Below are 24,871 nucleotides of genomic sequence, written 5' to 3'. Positions count from 1 at the left end.
CATCGGAGGTAGGGGAGTGTGACTTCGGAGGTAGGGGAGAGTGACTTGGGAGATAGGGGAGTGTGACATCGGAGGTAGGGGAGTGCGACTTCAGAGGTAGGGGAGTGTGACATCGGAGGTAGGGGAGTGTGACTTTAGAGGTAGGGGAGTGTGACATCGGAGATAGGGGAGAGTGACATCGGAGATAGGGGAGTGTAACATCGGAGGTAGGGGAGTGTGACGGTGAAGAACAAGGTCACTAAAGCCAGGCTGGGCTCTGCCACATTGTGCCACGGGACCTCGGGCCAGTTAGCATCTCCTGCACCAGTCCCCTCATCTGTAAACTAGGGATACTGTATACACAATTATAAATAAAATCACAAAATAAATGAGAGTATACAGAACTAAATTAGGCAAGTAATGCCTGTGACACACGAGGTGGTGGGAGCAGTGTCTGGCTACAGGAAGCACTTAGCGTGAGCTACAGCTAAGTACCACTCACCCCCGCCCTCTCCTCACTGCCAGAACTCTAGAACTGCCCCACCTTCCGCTTGCTTAGACTTCTTCGAAGGCCCAACTGATCGCTCAGCTTAGTGTGGTTTTGCTTTTCAACCCAGGCGGCACCCGGCTACCAGAGCCATCATCCACAGTGACCACTTCATGAACACGAAGAGCACCTTATGGCGCCGCGGCGGCTCAGTCAGCTAAGCGGCCAACTCTTGATTTCAGCTCAGGTCATGACTCAGAGTCATGAGATCGAGCCCTGCGTCGGGCTCAGCGCTGGGCATGGAGCCTGCTGGGGATTCTCTCGCTCTGCACCGCCCCCCCAACCTCTTCCTCTCCCTCTCTCTCCAAAAAAAAAAAAAAAAAAAAACCCAAAAAACAAAAAGTCCCTGGTGCAAAAAGTGTCTTTAACATTTTAAGTGCAAACTCCTTCGCCTAGCATTGAAGATCTTCCACAAGAGAGGAGAGCTTCACCCACCTGCCTTTTTAATCTTTTCTCAGGTATTTCAACACTTCTGACTGCTGCCACAGTCTACTCACTGAGTGCGGACACGCTCTGCCAGTGTGTTTACACGCTGTGAACGCCCCTCTTCCATTAACACCTTCTGATCACAAGCGATATTCCTTCCTTCTCAGTGTTTAGGGCAATGAGCAGCTTTCTAAATTATTGTCAAGCCGGTCCATGTGGCCTTGTGATACCTCTTTCAGCGTCATGGAAACATTCTGACTTTGTTGCTTTTCTTCCTTAAATCTTAATTCCGCACTAGTTTCAGAACACACCTTTCCTCTGGGCTCTCCCCGGCATCACTCCCTCATCACTCCCTCAACACTGCAGAGTCACTGAGCTAGGGGAGTGCTACTCTTTCCCTTCCTCACGCTCTAGAACCTTGAAGAGGAGCTCCTCCGTGCAAGACCTGCGTTTTAGCCACGTCTGTATGCCTCGTGTGCCAAGAAGGCATTCTCCCAAGTAAATGTTAAACTGGATGAAATTAAAGCACGAGCCCCTTGAGGAACTATGCCACGTATTTCTTTTTATCTCCCTCAGGATCCAGGAGGTACACACATGCTCACAAATGGTCCTGGCAGAACTGAATGCCTACCAATAAAAGCACTCAGCCCAAAACCTGAGTGCTTCATCAGTGAAAAATAGATTTCGGTCAACCCCTGGGCGGGTGCACCACAGGCCCTAAGCAATCCCTAATCCTCTAAAAACCATCCAACACCTGAAACCACTCTTAGGCACACTGAAGAGCTGCTCAAACTGCTCCATATAAAAACAGTCTCTCTTACCTTTTTGCTTCTCATATATGAAAGGCGGCCCTCATGAGCATCAGGATAAGTGCAAAATAGATACGTGGTGATGGCATGCTTTAAAAAGGAGTCACCAAGCATTTCAAGCCGCTCCAGGTTAAATCCATCACTAGCATTGGAAAGGGTCAAAGCCTGCAGAATAAGTCCAGGATTGGGGCCAAGAGTCCTCGAGGAGTACCCAGGACACGGGCTCTTCTCAGAACCCGTCCTGTCCTTGAGCGCTCGAACAGCTTCGGTAGTACCAGGCGTCGCGGCCGTCGTGGGACTTCCATCTGAGGTAGATTTGTTAGCATTTCCATCAAGGTATTTATTACTCAGTAGAGTACATTCATCGCTGGGCTTGGGCTGGTTCTCATAATTGTATAAATTCTGAATGGGATATGAGGTAGTTGGTTGTACAGGTATTTCCTGCTTGTAGTAATTCAGCTGATTTCCTTGGCAAAAGTCTCTGTTAGCTAAATCATAACTGCCATTGGCAAGATTTTTATTGTAAGAAAGACCGTTAATTGCTGTAAGATCTGTTGAAACTTCAATTTGGAGCTTACCAGGTGACTCACTGAATAACGTTCTGCAGTTCACAGACATTTGGTCATGATTTTCTAGAGAGGAGGTTCTATTAGCACCTTGACGTGCAGCATTTTCAGGGACTACAATTGTGCTGTGCTTAGAGTAATTATCATTTTCAGCTGAAGAGGAGTTAGCAATTGAGATGAAAGATTTGCTGTCGATAGATTTTTTCCACCCGAAGTCTAGGTTAGGGTATCTGCAAAGACATTTTTGACTCCATCAGATCCTTCAGAAGGGCTAGGCTTAGAGCAAGAACAATGTGAATAAAATAAATAAATAAAATAAAGATCCCTATAAATCAGCTCCTACTTTAGAAACACGTTTCCAAGGCAGAAATCAACAGTACTGGACTTGTGCACAGTGTCGACTAGGAGTGGGACATGGTTCGCTGTGCTGCTTTCATCCGCCGTCCTATGGCGAGCACGGTGTGGCGGTCAGGCTTGGGGTTAGCCCCAGGGGCCGGGAGCCACTGTGTGGGCTGGAATCCCAGGCCCTCCAGCTAACCAGATGGTCATTTATGGAACTCCTCTGCACCCTGGATTCCCACACTTAGAAGAGGGGCTAACGACTCCTACCTCATAGGGTTGTCCTAAATGATTAAGTGACCTAATACAGGCTCCAGCATTTCAATCAGTGTTGGACACTATAATAAGTACTCAACAAACATAGTTGTGACTATTACTATTATATTTTCATATTCCTTAATCCCTAGAACCATTGTGGTCTTGACAACTGGATAACCAAAATTAATCCCAGAGTGGTTAAGCCAGTAATTTCCTGAGGATGCGGCCACTTTCCTAGTGGGAAGAAAAGGAAAAAGACAAAAAACATATTGAGGCAATTTCCATTTAATATAAATTTATAAAAGAGGAAGCAGCCTTAAAAGGTCAATGTGGTTACAAAGAACTGTTTCCGTTTTCACTCTGACTGCCATCACTGGAGGACAAAGGACCCCCTCGCCCTCGGCGACTTTACAAGGACACGGGAGTCAAAGGATGCGCTTATCGCATGCATGAGACATCCGTGCTTTCTTTTTAACCTTTTCAGAATTATTTTGTATAAAATTAAAACTTGAACTGAATTCAGTTCTTTTGCAAATGGATTTCATGACCCGTGTTCTTTACGACTGACAGCACAGGCATACCTAAAATCCACGGGAAGTGATCGGACTCCCACGCCGGCATCGCTGGCCGTCTGGGCTCTTAGCTCCTCTGCGGTCAAAAGGCAGTGAAGGCGATAGAGTATACTAGGGAGACAGACTGCTTTTCTCCACAGTGATGCTGGAATTGGATGTATAGCACAGAGCTCTGGAACCAGGATCTTTGAATAAGGAAAAATGTGGATAAATACAAAGCAAACACACAAAAGAATAAAAAATTAAACTAAAGGTCATTTTCACTAATGGATAAAGACAAAAATCATAAATACTAGTAAAAATCTAACTTTTAAAAATAATCCTTTAAGGCCGAATGGGATTTATCCTAGGATTTACAAGGATGAATTGTATCAACGGACCAAGTATAAAAGCAAACACCTCTCACACTTCCAAAAAGACATTCGAATACAAGTTAACACACAGTATTATCTAAAACATAACAAAACCTAAGGGTTGAGAAACTTCCAAATATTCATGACACTCAGCTCACTTGATAATATAAAAGCCAAACTTATCTTTCAAAATATTAAATCATCTAGTAACAATTAACACATTACCTGTTTATTCTGCAGACTTTCCCACTTGGCTTTTCTCTTTTCAGCACTGCTTAGAGGAAGAGCTTTCCCCTTCTGATTCAAATGGCGAGGTGTCAAAAGATTAAGTCTATAAGAATTTCAAAATAATTTTATCAGACAAAAATAAAAATAAGTCCCTTCTTCACAGTATTTCCACACCTTCAGTGTGCAGACTCCTGGACCCCACCCTGGGCAGTTCTGCCTGCAAAGGGTCTCCTGATTTCAGAGAGTCTACAGGTGGGCAGTGGGGACAGCGAACCTGAACATTCGTCTACTGACCCCTGCAAATAATGCCTCGAGCGAAATTTCAAATGTCATTTCTGAAACCCCTTACCTTGAAGATGTGTGGTCCACATCCAGCAGTGGCTGGTTGAGATTGGTCAGGTCAAGGTTGTACTTTGTTTTATAATATTCTGCGAAAGTTTCATACTCAGGGGAAGGAAATTTACTCAGTGGGGTAAGATCAGTGTACACATCAGCTACATAAAATCGATGAGGCTGATCAAAATTACGGTATCTAAAAAAGAAAAACAATACACTTAAAGACAACTATTCTCAACAAATGTTTTTCATATGAAAATGCAAACTATGATTTTAAAGTAAGTTCAAAGGTTAAAAATAAATAGCATAAATAACTGAAAATTTCAACTCCAAATAATATATTTCAAATGGGGTGTAAGAAGAAAAGTACATTTATATTAAGTGAAACCGATTCTCCACTCTACTATTACCCACATTCTAAATATTTGTGCTTCGCCATCACATTAACGCTAAACAGCACCTTTAAATACCTCTTCGTCTCACCAGTATAAACGGTAGAAAACCTGCAGTGTCCCCCAGCTGAGCCAGCACCTGCATTACTAATACGCTAGATGCGAAAGGCCCTGGCGGCATAAATACGAGACACCAACAGCTTGATGATAGCTAACATTTAAAATACGGCTTCCATAAAGAAGAAAAAATCAAAGAAAGACTGAATTACAGCCAGTACTCTCATTTTATGAAAAGTTCCTATATTTAAATTTATTGCTCAAAAAGTCTATCCCCTAAATCTTTCTGAAATAAGAAAAAAAGCATTCTGATTTACTACTTCATTGCACTTAATACCACTCATTATTCCTCATAAAAAGTTTAGGAAGCTATTATTTACAATCGAATCCTTTAAGACTTTGGGGATTAAGAGGATGAAGACTTTAAGAAAGCTTTTCGGCATCACTTAGATGACCCGAGCTTCCCAAGGTAAAACCCCTCTGCCAATGGTGTTTCTTCCAGGTGTTTTCTTACAAGTGGAAGTCAACCAGGGGGAACAGACCCACCAGGAAGAGACACTTAAACTTCCTACTAGTGACCTCAATGCTAGAGCCCACTGACGTTTCCACTCGAACCAGTGAGTCTCCTGAAACAAAATACCGCCACCCCTTTGCTTTCTACTTAAATACCCACCTTGGAATGATAACTGCATCCTGGTAATCTTCTAATTTAAAAACAAAGGGTGTTTCTTTTGAATACTTTGTACTGGGAATGCCTATGCGAGCTTCAGACTTCTCAATATCTTCCATGAATTTAAAGTCAATGTCCAAAGTGCTGGAGTCATTCACTTAGGGAAGGAAAAGACTCTTTAGCTTGTTAAAATGTACTACCGAGGAAAAACAAAATGTACTACAGAAAAGATTCTTACTTAAGCCATATATTCATCTATGTGTCTAAGGTAGAGTTGTCTCTAGTACAAGAGTTTTCTAGCATCCACAATAAACTCATGGTAAGCAAACTTCCCTTTTTGAGCTAGTACCAGCAAACACTTTAAGGGTCTGGGCCCTTCTTACCAACATTAAGAGGTAGAACACAGTATGCTGAATCAGCGTCTGTGGGTTTAAATTCTAGTGCAGGTTTTTCAAGCCGAAGAATATGTGAGAATATATACTGGTGAAGTCTTGTAATCAACTCAAGCATTTGTAGAGACAACGTGAAACCAGACTTCTTCAACTCAATGGATATGGTCACCTCTCCAGAGCGCGTGTACACAGGAAAGTGCGGGATCTTAGCAAAAAGAAAAATAAAGCATCCCCAAAGTTAACAGGTATATTTTATTCCATTATAAATGTTTAACTTCAGAGGAGGAACAATGCTTTCAATCCAGGAAATAGAAGGGACACCTTGATTTTTAAATACTAAACATTCTGAGGTAACATAAGATAGTTACTCGCAAATAGCTGTTCCCTTTTTAAAAAAAAAACAAGGTATTTTTATCAGAGTCATAAGGAGCCGTCTACCTGAGGTATGGGTTTGGCTGTCAGTATTCCAAAGCATCTTGTGGTATCCTCAGGGGGATAGAGCTTCCGTCTTCTAAAGTTGAGTTCATCGGGTAAGGGTGTTGTCAGAACCATTCCTATCACATACAGGTAACAGGGCTGATCGGGTTTGGGATAGCTATCCCTCAAACATTCTGGAATCTAGAATTGGAAAGAAAACCTAAGCATCAAGATCACATGTAACAGCCTCTTTTCCAGATACGGGCAAGAAAACAAATTTCTTCCTAGCTTTACTAAAAGCTGATGAGAAAAAGGTAAGAAAACAGCCAGGAAGGGAGACCGAACTACTTAACCCCGCTGCAGAGCCAGCCCTTCTCAGGTCTGGGCTGCAAGGTGGCCTGGGGTCACCTACCTCATGATGCACTGCTCACTAGATAATTCCAAAATTATATAAAACAATCAAACCCTGTAGGGTCTTGTCTATGAAACACTATTCATTTGAGTTACTTCTTTTGATTAGAGAACTCTTTTCTTCCTTGGGATTTTTAGTCTTTTAACACTGTGGACTATCAGAAAACAAATGCAAAATTTTAAAAGTCCTACATGATTGTATAAAGATAACCTTAACTTCTGATATACTGTATCATCCTCCAGACTTTTTCCTGTGTATAAATGCAGATAAACATATACACATAGGTGTTTTTTCCATTATGTCTGGAACGGCACAACGAAGACTGTTGTCACCTGATTTTTTCTCCAGTTATTACAATGAGAGTATCTTTCTTGTATCATTTTTAATGGCTAATTATATATGAAACCTAATTTAATAAATCTGAGATTGTTTCTAAACTTTCAATATTCATACAACCCTACGCAGGAGAGGTGTGCAATTTCTGAGGCTCAGGGACATTAATGATTGCATCTGCAGTTAAAAGGCATAGAGATGCCGGCTCGGAGATGGTTACAGTGATAGAATATCAGATAATCCAGAATGTAGTTGTTAATTAAAACACTTATTACTAATGACGATGTCTGCCATATGAAACGAGTCCAGTGGTCTTTGGGGTTAATGTTAGAGTAGGAAGGCTGGGAAACAAGCATTTCAGGGAATGGGTCACATTCATAATTTTTAAACAAACGACATGATTCTGAATCTTGAAAATGCTCAAGTGAAACTTAGTGAAAATTTTTTAAAAGTAACAACTCAATGCAACTGCAAAAATGAAACAAAGAACCACACTTTTAGGCTAAGATGAAAATACACAGCAAAATTTTTGCTTTTGTTTGCGATTCTTATAGGGGACAAATATTAACATAATTTTTTTAAAGATTTTATTTATTTATTTATTTGACAGAGACACAGCGAGAGAGGGAACACAAGCAGGGGGAGTGGGAGAGGGAGGAGCAGGCTTCCCACCGAGCAGGGAGCCCGACGTGGGGCTCGATCCCAAGACCCCAGGATCATGACCTGAGCTGAAGGCAGACGTTTAACGACTGAGCCACCCAGGTGCCCCATTAGCAAATATTTTTAAAACAAGTTCTTCCACCCAGTATGGCTTTAATTAGAAGTCCGACTCAGGGGTGTCGTAGTGCACGAACCCCACCAGGATGCCACAGACGGAGCCAGACACAGCATGCTGACAGGACTGGTTCTGACCGCTTGCAGGCCATGGCCTACCTCCTGACAAATCCTTGCTGTCACCATCCTCACACCACGTGGAGCGAGCACCCTCTCATTCGCCTATTTTATCGTGCAAATCCTCTTTTGTCTTAGCCCCAAACATTAGGAAAACAAAAATCTTACCACTATAAGTGAATGAAACAAGAAATATCTCTTTAAAAGAAATAGACTCATTCTGGACAGAAATCTGACAAATGAGTCCATACTCCTTTTGAGAAGAAAAACAAAAGCAATGTCCTAAGTGGGAAAGTGCACACAGTGCACGTGGGAAGGAGGGGCTGGCTGATCTGAGAGAAGCTGTCATGGGAGGAAGTGAGCGGAGATCCCAAGTGGGCCAAATTACACGGTCTGGGAAGGCAAGCAGAGGAATGTCGATTTGATGTGGCTGGAAATAAAAAGTCAGAAAGGCCAGATTTGTATTTGGTTCTAACCAATACTAACTGCTTTTGGGTAGCACTGTCTTCGTTTTGTGGAACCTGGTCTTCCAGGAACACTGGTCTCCTCTTCATCATGTAAATCAAGCTCCTCTTCATATTTAACAGTCTCTTTCCCAACTGGCATCAAATGGTCATCCAGTTCACCTAAGAAATGTAAAGACAATTAACACAAACAATCGGATGTTGCCTCTCTAATCACTAGAGTATCCAGAGCAGCAGTATGTTAGAAAGCAAGTGGAAGGGTAATGAAACTAAAGCATCTGTACTTTTCGTATCACAAGCTGATCAGAAGTGATGCATCAGGCGGTCTACTTTGGTGTTCATATACTCAGTGAGCAGGGCCACAAATTCTGTTCTAAGATGCAAACATCACATCTACACAAGGCACAGCACAGGGAACGGAGTGCAGGGTACCGGGCCAACACTGTAAGCCGACAGAGGGCGGCTGCACATGAGCAGAGCATCATGTACAGACTCGTGCAATCTCTCCGTGGGACACCCGAAGCCAATGTACAATGTGTATCAACTCTACTCCAATAAAAAAAGTTTCTTCAGTAACAGTGAAACAGAAAAACAGCACATAGCCACTGTTTTACAAAGTCTATGGAAAATAAAGACTTCCCCCCCCCTTTTTTTAATGGACGAATCTGTAAACTAATTTGAGAGACTGACCCATTGAAACACAAGTGTCCATGATTCAGCAGTGACAAGAAGACCTCTCTGTAACGACAAGGGGTCAGTGAGGGGAGTAAATACAGCGCAGCTGCTTGCAGTGAGCTGGTCCGTGTCACAGGACCCTCAGGTGACATCAGATCTCCATCCAGTCTTCACTGCCGTAAGTGAGAGCAGCAAGTTCAACGCCACAAAATCCTCAGACACCCAGCAAGTCCCTGATACACTTCTGTTTGACAGTGTTTCAACTTGATTCTTATTTGTGTGTGCTTTTCAAACACTCTTACCAATTTTGTGCAGTTTTTCACAGCAAATGAGAGCTACAACTCTTTCGGCCAATCGGATACAGCTCATTGGTGGACCCTGAAAGCAACAAAAAACATTTCCACTGTACAGGCACGTGGCTATCCTTAACACATAAAACTTCTATGAAAGCAGTATCTTTAAAGCCGAACTTTATGAAAGCAAAGTGGTTTATTTTGAAAAATGCCAGCAAGTTTGTCAAAAGCCTCATCTCCACAGTTGAAATAGCCATTTTTAAAAGTCCTGCCCAGTAAAACCTAGATAAGTTATAACGAAGATTTGACAATTTTAATGTATACAAATTTCAGTAAGATTTTAATGTAGCTTATTTTCACTAATCTACAAATAAGGAAAAAACAAAGATACATCAAAACGTGGCTGTAACATACAAGTTAACAGCACTGACAAATTTTCATGTGCAAGAGAAATTAGTCATCTCGGAATATCTGGAAATCAGTACTGGGACCAAGGACGGCAGTTACGCAAAGGCAGATTTTCGAGTGAACAACAAAACAGCTAGAGAAGCCCAAATATATTTAATAAATTCTGTCCCTATAAGTGTCTAAGCCACAGCTGAATGTTGGTATTAGTAAGATCCTAGAGGGAACTTCAGGTTATCTACTCATACAGTCTACTGAAGGTCGGAACATGTAGGTGACCACAAAAGAGATTTGTTAACCTATGCTTAAGAACAGATTTAAAGCTAAATTTTCCTATAACTTGCGCTGGCGTAGAGAAGCTGAAAAACAATCCATTAATGACATACTTTAAAAGCACAATCATTTCTTTTTCTAAACTTACAACAATGGAGGCTCGGAGAGGTGAGTTAATTGGCAGATAAAGAGTTGAATAAAATGTACCATCAGGCAACTCTCGGGTTCTACATTTAGGAGCTAGATGAGTAAACGGATCGCTTGGTAATCTAGCACAGTATCTGTGAAGAAAAAGAAATTCTGATGCTAAATCTACACCTGAGAAATTGAGGAAAAAATCTGTATTGATATTCACAGCCTAAGTTTAATTTTTCATGTCCCTCTCCCCTCTACTGGATTGGTATTTGTATGTGAAGTTTGAGCTTCACCACTTCGAAAACTTTCAATAAGATGGAACAGTGTTGGTCCAACAGAATCTTCTGCAATGATGTTCTGTGTCTACACTGTCCAGTGGGGCAGCCACTGAGCACCTGAAATGTGGTGAGGCAGCTAGGAAACTAATTTTTAAATTTTATTTAATTTTAATTAAAATTAAAACTTGAATTTAAATAGATAACGTATGTCCAATGCGATTGTAGAATGCAGAAAATACTGTTCAGAATCCATTAAGAGAACATGCCACCAGTGTTTGTTCCTTAATATCGTACATGCACCCACAAACTCTCAGGGCCTGTGCAAGGGAGGCATCAGAAGAGGCTGGAAGGACAGCCCAGTATTGACACAACGGAAGGCGTCAGAACAAGAAGACCACCCCTGCTGCCCACCACACCCCCACAGCAGCAGCAGGAGAGTGTTGCAGGGCAGGAAGCTAGCTTCAGGGGCACTGAGACTGAGCGAGGAGGGCGCTGGGACAGGAAGGTAATCGGTAGAGGCAGAACGCACCCAAGGAAGGCACTGGCATGAGCGGATACCCTGTAAGGTCACGACCTGTGCAGTAAGGGCACCCAAACACAGTGGCAGCCCTGCAGAGTGGGAGACTGGCTACATTCAGGGAGACTGGACGTAAACGTAACGATTCTGAGGACAATGGAGTCCTATCTCTCACTACTGAAGAAGCCAGAAATAAAGATGGAAGAGAGGAAAGCTAGAATGAACCCTGTGGTGTGACAGTAAAAGGAGGAAACAACACAGAGACACAGAAATAAATACATGTCTACATGAATACGCACACACACACATAAATGTAGCTTCTAGTTCTGTCTAAGGAGTCCGGCAGTGGCAATACTCCAGGGACAATGAGCACACCCAGTGCTTAGCACCCAGATTTTGGTTTCTAAACACCAGGCATTTGCCACTAAAAGAAACCAGAACCTTTTGGAGAAATAGCCAATATCTAGGCAGAGGCAGGGAAAATAGAAGTTGAGGCTAGAAATCTTAGTATGCCATAAAATAGGGAAGTGATCAAAGAATAATGGTGACATAAAAAGACTGGCTTGAAGGGGCTCCCACTGGCCAAATCTGAGATAATTTTAACATCAAAATGAATAATAAATGACAGTAACCAGACTATAACCCATTGAATAAAACAGAACTCCATCAGTTCATATGAGATAAAAAAAAATAATAAAGGGAATAAGTAAGTGGAGAAAAGAGAAAGCTCTTTGTTCCAGTAGAATGCCAACAAATAGAAAGAATAATGGAATCAGAAGACCACCATTTTGGAGACACCACAGCAATAATCAATTCAGGCAAGAAATACCAATGGATACTTAAACCAATGGGTGACACTGGGAAGAGCAGTAAATTTTACACTGTCTCAAACTGTTTCCCCATGAAATATGCACTCGTTATAAATGGAGAAAAGGCAACTTTACAGCAGAGAAAGCTGGCAGACCTTTCGTAAGTGATCAGAGCCACCACCACAAGGAAGAGCACCAATCAACATCGAGTGCACCCAGAAGGACAGGATGAGAAGAACACAGCATCATTTCTGTGATGTGCAGGCCCCAATGCATAACCCGGGGCTAATTATCAGAAAATATCAGATAAAACCAAACTGTGAGACAGACTACAAAATGATTGGCCTATAATCTTCAAAAGTTGCAAGGTCATTCAGGTCAGAGAACGACAAGAATGATTCCAGGTTGAAGGAGACTAGAGAGATGAGAAAAACTCACACAACCCTTGATCCTGGCTTGGATCCTTTCACTACAAAGAAACATTCTCGTGAAAGCTGAATGGGTCTCTCTGGGTGAGGGGTAAATGGGAGTTCTCTGCAGTATTCCTGCAACATTTTAAAGTTTGAAATTGTTTCAAAATAAAAAGTTAAAAAAAAAAATCTTATGTGAGTTGCTCCTTTATTTTGCCTCTGCACGGAAATTTATCCTGACACATCATCTAGGTATGTATCTGCTTTTCTTAGTTATTAGAAATGTTATTACCAATTCAGGACAAAGTAAATTAGGACATAATTAAAAATGCGAGTTAATTTATCATAATCTTATATCATAGCTAATGAAAAATTCAACATCCCTCAACATTCATGGCACAAAACAACAGATTTCAGAATAAAAAAAAAATTAGTGAGCACTATAAAATTAAGTAAAATCTAATCAAAATAAGCATGCCTTAAGTCAGCCTTGCCAACAAAAACTAAACATTTATTACTGCACAATACTGATTTTGCCTTCTGATCAAAAAGACGAATGAATGGAAAAAAGCAACTTCTCTTCTTTCTCTCATCAAAATAGTATAAGCCATAAACAGAAAGACTGGTGAATATTTGCAAAAGGTAAACACTACAATACTCACAGGTTTAAACTTAAATCTTGCAATACTCCTACGGTTTCCATGCAAGTGATTTCATATCATACCTATTGATGTGTCCAATGGCCGTGTTGATTGTGACTCGTGGACCACCATCATCGGGCCTCAACACATATGGTGGGAACACATCGTCATCATCCACAACAGGTTCAATGTCAGTCTCACCAGTGTCAACTGACTTGGAACACTTGTTTCTCAAGATCTGAACATTGTAGGAACAGATTTTATGATGAGAGTATTTTCTTTGCATATGTCAGGAGTCTGCCCCTGTACCTACAGAAAAAGCTCTCCTGACACAAAACAGCTCTCCTAAACACACTTCAATATTCCAAGTCACCTGATGCAGAAACTCCCTCCCAAAGCAGTGCCCCCAGCTCCAATCATGTGGAGACACTAGCTATACGCACACAGGTTTGCACGGTACCATACCCGCACACACACACACAGGGGCTATATCGTCACCCTCCCATCGCTCCACAACTCTGTCACTCAACTATGACTACACTGTCCACATTAACACGACACTTTCCAGGGTTCTCCCCCCATAACACATATGACCATTTTCATTGCAAGCTTTCAAACACTTTGCAAAATACTGCAGCTCTATAATTACTTGACTTTCTTATAATGTACATACTGCACACCCCTGCTGAGACTATTTAGATAAAGCTGTTTTTATCTATTTCTCTGCACATAAAAAGTAACCTAGAGATAGCATATTGATTTTTGGATCTTACCTTTTCAATAGCTTTGTAGGTTTTAAGGTCTTCTTCAAAACTTTTTATTTTGTCTGTATCTGCTAACATTATATAATTAGAGATCGGTGCCCTTGCTCTTCCCTTAGACTGAACATAGGATCGATACTCTGTGGGCAAATCAAATCGAACCACCAAGTTGCATTTTGGTATATCAACACCTTCTTCCACAATACTTGTTGCAATGAGGAGATTGGTCTCATGTGCTCGAAATTTCCTAAGGACCTGAAAAAAGTCCACCACGAAAAGCAATTCTAAGAAATTTCCAAAGGAACAGCGGAGTAACCAATAAGTGATGACTGTCATTTTTTTTTTAAGATTTATTTTTCAGAGAGAGAGCGAGCACAAGCAGGGAGAGCTACAGGCAGAGGGAGAAGCAGGCCCCCTGCTGAGCAGGGAGCCCGATGCGGGGCTCGATCCCAGGACCCTGGGATCACGACCTGAGGCAAAGGCAGATGCTTAACCGGCTGAGCCACACAGGCGTCCCACAACTGTCATTTCCGACACACACTCTGGGTACACTAAAGCTTTTGGTCCAGGCTAAAGATGACGACAACACCACACAAAACTCAAGATGCATGAACACATGGACAAAGAGACTCTGACTTAATGACAATTCTCAACTGAATAGGACTTGAAAAATCAAAGTGACTTTCTACCATACAGAAGTATGTACAAATCACAGAAAGCCTTCGGATTGAAGAGGCTGGCTTCTTCAATGGCCACAAAAGAATCTAACCAACAAAGTGACCGAATGAATCCACTTCTGGAATCCTGTTGATACTCTGACTCCCCGTGGTAGTGTCTTATGTCTGGGAGACTGTGCCAACAGCCCTCCAAAGACGTCAAAACTCACTAAAATCCCTAAAATGCTTGTAACTCAAAAATTATAAGTAAGGCATTACTTATTTTCTGGCATCCTGGGACATTTTCAACTTAAGGACTCAGAACTACTGATTAAAAAATAAAGTGAAAATTTTTTTCATATTAAATTTAAAATAACATCATTTCTCAATCCAGGATAAGTAAAGTAAGTTGGCTTTTAAACAGATCTATCACACCGGCTGGCTATTGGACTCCCCAAACTTGGAATATTATCAAAAAGCTATGACACAGAAAATGAACTTCAGTGTGAATTATTCTACCTTTAAGTTAAATAACAAACTTCAAATAAAAAGTTTTTGTTTGCCAGCCAGAACACTATATTAGGTTTCACATATTTACAATGCTGTCTCCTATATTAAAATCTTAAAATGCATGAAAAAAATTAAGCCAGAACCTTTAACGTATTCAACCAAGGCAGGACTTTAAATGGAAAACAAAACACTTTCTAGGAAAAAAATTCATTTTGTTGCTCAGTCACATGGAGTCAACAGGAGTTATGGTTACACATGCTTTGGTTTTCTATGAAATGCCATCAGTCCAATAAAGGAAAATGAAATGGTTGATGGCAATTAAGTGAAAATTGATTTACCAGACAGCTATTCTAATTCTGAACATATGAATCACTATACAGCTACTTCACAGGAGACAGCGAGTCTATCTATGAGCAAATATTCTATGAACACCAAGCAACTATGAAGAAAGGGAGTTCCTATGAGCAGAGTTTATATATATTCTGAAAACTGTTATTGTACAATTATTTCAACTTGTTACCTCTTCCTGTTTTCTGAATTCTGCTTCCATCTGTTTGTTACGAGGCTGATTCTTTCCAATGCCATGTCCAGTTATAAAATTGCTGCTGATGTAAGCCAGCTCTGGATCTTGTTTGCCAGCTTCCTTTATCAATCTAAGAAAATTATATACATTTGGAAGTTAAGCATTGCTGAGGGAAAAAAATTTAAACTTTTGTTTGTAAGGTCTCCCTGACAATGGAAATACACGTGTGTTTTGCCAACATACCTAACAAAATGGTCTCGGTGATTTTTTTTCAACCAGCTTCAACAGAAATCACTGCCACTCTTCCCTGTGTAGATCTGTGGACCAAACCCTTACAATACCAGATACAGGGCTGATTTATACTGACGAACAAAATGGTCACGGTACTTCAAACTTTCTAATTTGGTCGTGATGATTTACTAGAAACGTGGCCTGGTAGGGGACAGAACTAGGCAGAGAGAAACATGGAATCCTCATATACCTTGGCTTCAGGCCAGGACCTATAATGAAAAAGCCACACACCTCTGAAAGCTCAATGCACTTCTCCACACGCACACACAACTTGTGGCGGCCATCACCGCCCTTGTCTCCATGGCCAAGTTTATACAGAGTGCCAACACCCGGGGCCAAAGGGCGATTCTACAGTAAGGGAAACCTCATTCTCCTGCTACATGGACAAAGAGCCCCGGCTGCGTGTGGAAACGAGCATGGTTATTTCTTTTAGTCTTACCCTGATACCCTTTTTATCACTGGAAGCGGAGCTCCAGGGCAAGAAATGCCTATCTACTGGGGAGCGCCTCCATTCCCAACACTTTCCTGCCCCCAGGCCGCCGACCACCGCTCTCGCTCTGTACCACAGGGCAGTGCCAGAGTCCCCATCCCATCCTGTCATGAAAGAGGGAGGCTTCCCGGCTCGTCCCTCTTCCTGCCTGTTCCTCTGTATTAATCCAGAATGCGAGTAACCTAAAGCTGGCCTTCTAGCTAAGAAACGGCAAAGAGCTACAGGATGGGATCACATTACACGGGGACAGAAGGTTAACAGTTAGTGCTGCCATTACAGCTATTTTGGAAATATCCACATTCAAAAACTCAGCACACAGGATAAATGGTTCCACACCTGACATAAGTGATTCCAGATGGTTCTTCTGAAGTCATACACACAGTATAAATTCCTAATAGAAAATTGCATTTTTAAGTCAAACCACTCTTTTTGTCTTGTTTTTTTTAAATACATGAAACGGACTAATATCAAAGAGCTGGAAGAAACCTTGAGTGGCCATCTAGAATATCTTCCTGCCTCCAAATCAGCCAAACACTTGCATGTCTAGGTTAGTTTAAGAGTCTGTTCTACATTCAAATACTTAAAATGTTCAGAATCAGGAACTTCCTTAATATGTTCCAAGCTCTGTTTAGTTATTATAATAAACTTATGATGTCAGTAGCAGAAAGCAATGTTACCTGCAAACAAATCGCATGCCCCAAAGTCTAAATTATGAAATCAATTATCTTAGAAATACGTACTTAACAAATGTTAGTTTATGTAAATAAGCATCAATGTGAATGTAACAGAGGCTTAAAAAAATGCATTTCATGGCAGGCATTAGGCAAATTAATTAATTTAATTAGGCAAAGAATGTATTTTACTTTGCCAAAATGATCAGTCTAGCAGATTTCAATTAACTAAGAAGCAGAAGCACTAAGAGTAAATGCATTTCTCCTTAATGAAACTCGCATCAATACTGCAGAGAACAGAAGAGACAATATGTACATTAACAAACCAAATCTCTTGTAAGCAGTAATTAAATGCTATATACCCATGCTGATGATGTTCAGAGAGGAAAATGTCTCTTTCCGATAAATTAAGGGATGTCTGACCACATTCCTCAGACAAAACTATAGGCTTCCAGAGAAACAACAAAGTCTACAGTGGTCAGGGAGCTTACAAGTGAGTAACACAAACTGCTTATAGATTTCACGGTGCCATGAACTGATAAGACAAAGTCTTACTTGTTTCTTTTGATTTTTACACTGAGTTTATATGGGCGGCTCCACAAGCAAGCGATTCGACAAACCCAGCTGATCTCTTGTGCACAGGGCTTCTGAAACTATCAGCAGCTAAGAACCAGTTATTTTTTTTTCTAATTTCAAATCCATTAGAGACCAGCATTTTTGTAAAATTCCGTGAAAATTGACGAAGAAAATGAAACTTAAAAGCATTCAAATTCAAGAGCCAACTGTATTATATTCAGGAGACATAACTTGCTGTCAAAACTAAGAGCTTCTAGATGTTCACCCTCCATCTCTGAACCTAACTCGCTCAGCTGGTGACAGCGTACAGATCACATGGTGTGTGTACAACACGCTGCCCCCCGCCCCAATTACACGGGAAACAGCATGGCCAGAAATGGCAAATATGGATGCTGAACTGGTAGATGTATCCTAGGGAACTGGGATTTGACTACAAGCGCTAATTTATGCAGACAACCGTAAAGGGAAAAAAATTCAAAGAAACAAACACATCATTTGAAATGTCTGCCAAGTACTAAAGCACGTTATCAACAACAGCTTTTAATAGTATCCTTACTCCTTATATTTCCTTATCAATGTGAGAAAATCCAATGTAATTCCTCTGGGATCTTACCAAAAAAACTATGACTGATAGGTCCAGTACACAGATCCTATATGCCCCAAATGTGTGCATAAAGCCCGTAAGAAAATAGCACCTACTGTATCAGGTGATAAAACAGCCATTTTTATATATGTTGTAAAGAGACAGAGAGACTATTACTATTTTACAAATGAAGATCCTGAGAGAGAAAAATTTCTCTTTATTTAAAGCTTTAAAAGTTAAAAAAACTTTCACAAAATATACATCTAGAAAAGTGGGTAGAAATGAAAGGAACCAGGGCTCTGTAGAGAAATGGCTGATTCTACAGCTGGAGTAGCAAAAATACAAGAGCCTGGAGCATCTTGTAGGGCTAGAAAGTCAGGAAGTGCTAAAAAAAAAAAAAAAAAAAAAAAAAAAATCCAGGATGAGGGCCTGTCCAAGGGACACAGGCACTAAACTCAAAGAGCACCCCCGCCCTCCCCGTGGCCCAGAGTGGAACATTTTGAACAACAAAATAAACCACCTACTATCAGATTATAACCCAAAGTGCAACATAAACAAACATGAGCCCACAGTGACAAAAGAATGTAAGTCAATAAATATTAATAAATAGGATCAAAGAGGTAAGTTGTCCTTACAGAAGAATTCCAATAATAAACATAAATACGCTCCTCTCCAGGAATGGAGTTCAAGCCCTCCTTTCCAGGATGAGCTCAACTTGGTGACCTGCTTCCAGAGAAGAAAGTGAGGAATAAAACAATTAACAACAGTCAGAGTGGAGAAGCCTGGCAACACTATCATAACCACGTGATGAAGTTTCCCATCACCAGTGATGGCTCATGTCCATACGGTGAGTCTCCCTGATACAATGTGATGAAAAGGGCACTTCATCTCTGCAGTGTTCTTACAAATCCTAAAACCCTATTTTAATCCTGAGAAAAACATCAGACAAATTCAAATTGAGAGCCATTCTACAAAATACTTGACCAGTACTCCCCAAGACTGTCAAGGTCATCAAAACCAAGGAAAAACAAAATACAAAAGACCAGAGGAGAGTAGGGACACGCAACAACCAGATGCAATATGGTACCCTGGATTAAGAAGACAACATTAATGGGGAAACTGGTGAATGAAAATAAAGTCTGAAGTTTGGTTAACAGTAACGCACTAAAGCTGGTCTCCAGGTTGTGACGAAGGTACACAGTAACGTGTGATGTTAACAACAGGTGGGGGAAACCCAGTGAGGGGGACAGGGGAGCTCTGTACGCTCTTTGCAACTCTTCTGTAAACAAAGTTAGGAGGGAAATAGAGGGGGAGGGGTAGACGGAGGCCGTGAACCCAGGCTTGTCGTATGCCAGTGTCACACAAGACTAGTCAATCACACAGTGAAAAGAGCACCAGACGTGGGAGACCGGAAGCCCATTTTTGCCTCTTGGTATCTGTGTGATTTGGGGAGGGTCACAAACTGAGTCTTGGCTTCCTCATCTGAAATATAGTAAAAACATCTACCTTCCTCCCTCATGGAGTGTTGTAAAACTTAAAAACACATCTAAAAGTAAGTTATAAACCATAAAGCCCTATATACATAAGGCAAAAAGGAAAACTATAAACATAAGACTGTACACGTAGCTACATCGTCTACGAAGTAGCTATGATTTATTTTTTTAATTAGGAGAGGACAAAACTGCCCATGTATCACAATAACAGACTCCCATGAAACTGTTCACTGAGGGTTTTTCCTCCTATTCAATTGATGGAAGGAACGAATCTAGATTTCAGGAAGTTTTTCTAAGCTTATTAAAAAGCTTACTGGAACAAGACCTCTATTGTATATTTAATTAGCTGCCCATAAAGTCAACCCTCAAACCGCTCTTGATTCATCATCCAACACTAAATTCCAGCCCCATTTTATGAAAGTTGATCACAATTAATCTGATCCTCAAAGTCAATAGGAAGTAACTGATTGATTTTTGATAAACCTTTTCAGGCTAATATTCCTGCCATGAAAACTGGCACATCTCTACACTTAAGAATGCATGTAGAGAAGAGAGAAAAGAAGAAAATATGCCACTTCTTCTTTCTAAGCGCCATAAAATGTATTTAATTCTTAAACCATCCTGTACGGGGGGCAGGGAGCATGTCTATAACAAGGCTTGGAACTGTACTGATATTAAACTTCTCTGACCCCTGAAATGCCTTTCCCCCATTCTAAGAAATAATCCTGATGGTCAGGCTCTCCCTGGTCTGTCTCCTGGCCGTCTTCCACATGGATTTTTAGCGTTCTCTGACACCCAGGAGCATTATGACTGCAGAAGGAACTGGAAACTAGGAGGCAGGATATCAGGATTCTAGAATTGTCTCTGCCACTGCCTGGCAATTTAACTCAGAGCAAATCACTTTTCCTCCTGAGGCCCTTTCCCTTTTTTTTTTTTTTATAAAAATAAGTGGACTGGATTAGATAGTCAATGAGTCCCTTTCCAACCTTAAACTTCTGATTCCAATGTAATTCACTACCTAAAGTTATTTTGCTTTGTATTCATCATAGAGATCAGGCCCAATGACTATGAAAATTACCAGACTGAAAACTGCCAGATGACTACCCCAGAGTCCAATTTCTCATTACTCCAGTCAGTTTTCAAAGCCCCAAACAGTCAGAAGCAGTTTAGGAAAAGAAAAAAAAAAAAAAAATCCCAAATTACCACAGGAACCAAAGCTGAATTTCTCCTCAGAGATCACTACTTGCACAACTGGCTCTCAGAGATCAACTCTGGCCAATTAATGGGTCTCCTAGAGAAACAGATCATTGTCTGAAGCACAAACTAAGGACCCTTTCTGGCCCCAACATACTACAGCGTCTATACACACACGAAAAGAACCATACACTCCACGACCATTTGACACAAATCTGCAGGACAGCTCCTTGGCAGGGTCTATGTTCAGGAAAAATCAACTTCCACTAAAGAAGCGGGTGGTCGTGGAAATCCACAGCCTAACTTTGGATGATGCACTGTCATCTTTTGCCAATATCCTCTGATTTCTTCTCTAACATTCTTATTTTCTTCTGATTCCGAAAATTTTAATATATAGCATATGAACCAATCCAATTGTTCTGAACTTTTTCCATTTTGAACTTGCAGACATGAATCAATATTGGTTAAGATAAAAAAGTTAACACCACCACCAACAAAAAGACAGCCACAATAATTCCTAGATAATATTTATCCTAAGATGACCTGAAGGAGAAAGCTTGGTGTGAAATGCTCAACACAATGCCTAACACATAGTCACAGATGAACCGTATCTGAATTGACTCTAATAACTAAATGCAAAACAAAAAATGTTTTTTACCTTAATGTAACTTCATCTTTCTACACTTACTCTCTATTTTAAAGATTTTTTTTATTTATTCGAGACACACAGAGAGAGAGAGAGAGAGAGAGAGAACACGAGCAGGGGGAGAAGCAGAGGGAGGGGGAGAAGCAGGCCCCCCCGCCGAGCAGGGAGCCCGACGCGGGGCTCGATCCCAGGACCCTGGGATCATGACCTGAGCCGAAGGCAGACGCGTAACCATCTGAGCCACCCAGGCACCCCCTTACTCTCTATTTTAAATGGATTAGAACAGATTTGCATCCTCCAAGAAAAAAAAATCCCAGGTCCTGTCAAATCTAGCCTTTCAGGAAAGCTACAGTCATACAAACGTCCTCCCTGAAGATTCCAGCACAACATTACACGTGAGGTACGATGGTGCCAAACAGAGAACACTCACCTAAGCCTTCTGCCAGGTTCCAAGCTATTACTACAGCACAGCGCTTCACAAAACCAAAACTGCCCCCTCCACTATGGGAAAGGATGCTGGTTAATCTTAAGCGATTTACCTGTTTAAGACAACGGCCGTGTATCTTCTTTCCACAAAAATGATTCCACATAAAATATTGGTAAATGGAGAAGGGAAATTTGTCTCCGGCTTTTCTTTGTCTTCAATTTCTTCATCCTCATCATCATCCTCAGAATCACTCCAAGACACATAATTATCCTGATTCCTATTATTATACCACTCAACACTTTCAAACTGCTGCCGCTCATACGGCTTATATTTGCGTAAAATTTCAAGCAGTTTTATTACTTTAGGAGTTACAAATTTCAGGTCAAGTGAGGCAGGAGAGAAGTGCTCTTCACATAGTGCATGTATTTTCCTCAGGAAGGTGTCTGTAAACAATAGAAATTTCCTGTGCAGCTCCTCTTGCTCATGTTTGATGTATTTCTGCAGTTCTCTTACCATCATTCCAGCTACCTTATCTGCACACCAAGGGCCCAGAACCACCAACACCGCACGGCAGTCTGACAGGATCTACAAAAAAATGCGAAGAGCCAAATGCTCAACAGTCATCATGTAGCATTTTCATATGAGGCTTAACTAGGATTTAAGCTGTCTTCAATCTGCCCCTTCAAAAGAAGTTTTCCCTGCTAATATAAACACTGAGGTCAATTCCTCAAGCTTGGGGGGCGGGGGGAAGAATGGCCAGTGGTCTTTTCAATCTCTACTTTTTCATATATGCCCAGAACCATCCTTTTGTTTTCCCCAGAAAAAATAATAGGAAATAAAAGACGCAACTGTATAAGGTTAATAAGATTTAATTTCAAGTCTGTCATTAGTTACAAGTAGAACTGAGTCATTTACTTCCAGGTAAATATGCAAGGAATTATGCAGCAGAGTAATTTTATTTTAGGTATCTAAGAAGAGCAAGTCAACCTTCCCTGCACCTTACACCCAGAGCGCCACATCTTACAACTCCAGCTCCGAGCAGAATGTAAACCCACAACGAGGCTGTAACCGAGGAACGGTCAGCTCCGCAGGCAGGTGAAAGACAAACTGGGTGAAACAGAGACTTAATAAGAAATCAAGGATTGGAAAGAGTCTGGGCATTGCTGCTCCAGAGCAAATCAGCAGGAGAGAAACTGAGACTCAGATTCAACACTGTTGTTCACAAATGGCTGCAAAGTCCTAGGACGATGGGTCTCAAATTTTAATGCATCGGGATAACTGGAGTACTTGTCAAATCTCAGAAAGCTGGACCCCTCCAACAGGCAGGGCTTTAGCAGGTGAAGGACAGGACCCCTAATCTGCTTTTCCACCAAGTTCTAAGGGGAACGCGGACACTGCTGAACTGGAGTGCACACTTTGAGGACCACTGATCTAAGGGACCTCCTCCCAAAGCTGTGCCACTCAGGAACGACGGGCTCAGCTCCAGTTACACACAGGGTATTCGCTCAGTCCAAGGGTTCCAGCAGGGACTAAATCACGACATGAACCCCAACCCATCTCCTTAAATCAGGGAGGTCTATATTTAATTATCTGTTGGGTAACCGTAAACTCAACCCAACAGGATCTGTCCAATGAAAAATGTCCGAAGAGATAAGAAGATGAGGCCTTAAACTAAAACACACAATAGCCTCATTAGAAACATGTTTTCATTTCGATATTAAAAATAAACATAAGTCTTTTAATTATGCTTTCTCTACTTACTCGTACACGCTTACCTGTTTAGAAATTAAAGTAGAATCTCTTTCTTTCGAATGCACAGATACGTTACAGTCATTGATAAAGTGAAGTGCGTCCTCTAGCTCCACCAGCAGTCTGCCATAGAGGCCACTTCTGTCCGTGAATGGCCCACAGTCTACCACAATCTCACACGGTTGAGAAGTGTATCTTTAATGGGGGAAACACAAGTTGTCACTGCCACCAGAAACTCACTTCAGCACGCCGATCCATTATGATGTGTCTAATGGGATCACAGGCAGGCTCGCAGTGGACTTCCGAACGGGGTATTCACTTTTATCTGTGCCTATGCTCGCTTGGAAGGCTCAAGGAACGACTGCCTAAGGCTGACATTCAGAGAATTTTGTGAATCTTGTCATTACCTTATTATCTCAGGATTTTAGGTTTAGACTTTCAACTTTTGCCTCCTTGGGCATCAAGATACTCAAACAACTCAGTAATGATCACTTCTCAGAAGCAGAACAGGGATGGAGGGGCAGATCCTACATGGAAAGTGTTATCGTTAAATCTATCCACTTCCATACTATTTGAAATTTTTCCCATTTGCAAATGTCAGTTTTATTTTAATGTGTTTTTAACGTATCCTTGTAAGGAAAGCTCACCTAACTTTCAACCACTTATGGTATCATCTTTGGATCTCTTACGCCTTTCATAAACTATGACAACTGGAATAGCACATAGTATTCTACAAGCACTAACAATGATTAAGGAAAAGAAATATACTAAAGACATGGGGCGCCTGGGTGGCTCAGTCGTTAAGCGTCTGCCTTCTGCTCAGGTCATGATCCCAGGGTCCTGGGATCGAGCCCCGCATCGGGCTCCCTGCTCAGTGAGAAGCCTGCTTCTCCCTCTCCTGCTCCCCCTGTTTGTGTTCCCTCTCTCGCTGTGTCTCTCTCTGTTAAATAAATAAAATCTTTAAAAAAAAAAAAAAGAAAGAAATATACTAAAGACATATTTAAATACTACAGTTCTCCTTATACTCAATCAGAATTTATACTTAAACAGAGTCAAACTTAGAGAACTAGGAAGTACCAGATTCAAGAGATCACTTATCAGTTTTACTTAAATGCTCTAATACCTCTACTTCTGAAAACTTCAAGTGTACAAGCCCACCAATCTAATTTGGGGCAGATAAAAGCAGAAGTACAGCCTTTTACTTCCATCTCAGATCGTTTGGGCTCAAGGGAGTCAAAAACAACATGTCCAAAAGGCCCTGAGATTTGTACTTCATATGGCATTTGAATCCTTAAGTTCCATGAATCTGAAACATTACGTTTTCATCTCATTCTACAGGGAGAACTTTCCCCAAGTTCCTATTAAGTGGCAGGCACACGGCCATTTTTCATGTGACTGAGCATCAAAGAATCACTTGAAACTAC

At 41.2% G+C, this 24,871-nt stretch overlaps 1 protein-coding gene across 6 annotated transcripts in view; it reads right to left on the bottom strand.

Annotated features, from left to right (window-relative positions):
• DICER1 (dicer 1, ribonuclease III) overlaps positions 1-24,871 on the bottom strand; it is a 70,692-nt gene that overhangs the window by 14,530 nt on the left and 31,291 nt on the right. For all 6 annotated transcript variants that reach the window (XM_034992733.1, XM_034992737.1, XM_034992734.1 and 3 more), the window contains 15 exons: positions 23,474-23,642; positions 21,811-22,283; positions 15,325-15,457; positions 13,651-13,893; positions 12,961-13,115; positions 10,236-10,368; positions 9,419-9,494; positions 8,464-8,603; positions 6,363-6,542; positions 5,916-6,129; positions 5,536-5,689; positions 4,427-4,609; positions 4,075-4,180; positions 3,506-3,681; positions 1,774-2,557 (listed from right to left, as the gene is read on the bottom strand). In XM_034992733.1, coding sequence (XP_034848624.1) covers positions 1,774-2,557; positions 3,506-3,681; positions 4,075-4,180; positions 4,427-4,609; positions 5,536-5,689; positions 5,916-6,129; positions 6,363-6,542; positions 8,464-8,603; positions 9,419-9,494; positions 10,236-10,368; positions 12,961-13,115; positions 13,651-13,893; positions 15,325-15,457; positions 21,811-22,283; positions 23,474-23,642 — 3,319 coding nt within the window. The remainder of the gene's footprint in view (positions 1-1,773; positions 2,558-3,505; positions 3,682-4,074; positions 4,181-4,426; positions 4,610-5,535; positions 5,690-5,915; positions 6,130-6,362; positions 6,543-8,463; positions 8,604-9,418; positions 9,495-10,235; positions 10,369-12,960; positions 13,116-13,650; positions 13,894-15,324; positions 15,458-21,810; positions 22,284-23,473; positions 23,643-24,871) is intronic.

Source organism: Mirounga leonina, unplaced genomic scaffold (assembly GCF_011800145.1).
Source record: "Mirounga leonina isolate KUSES-001 unplaced genomic scaffold, KU_Mleo_1.0 Mir_82, whole genome shotgun sequence".
In the NCBI taxonomy this organism is placed as follows: domain Eukaryota; kingdom Metazoa; phylum Chordata; class Mammalia; order Carnivora; family Phocidae; genus Mirounga; species Mirounga leonina.
This window is presented reverse-complemented; position numbering and strand designations above follow the sequence as displayed.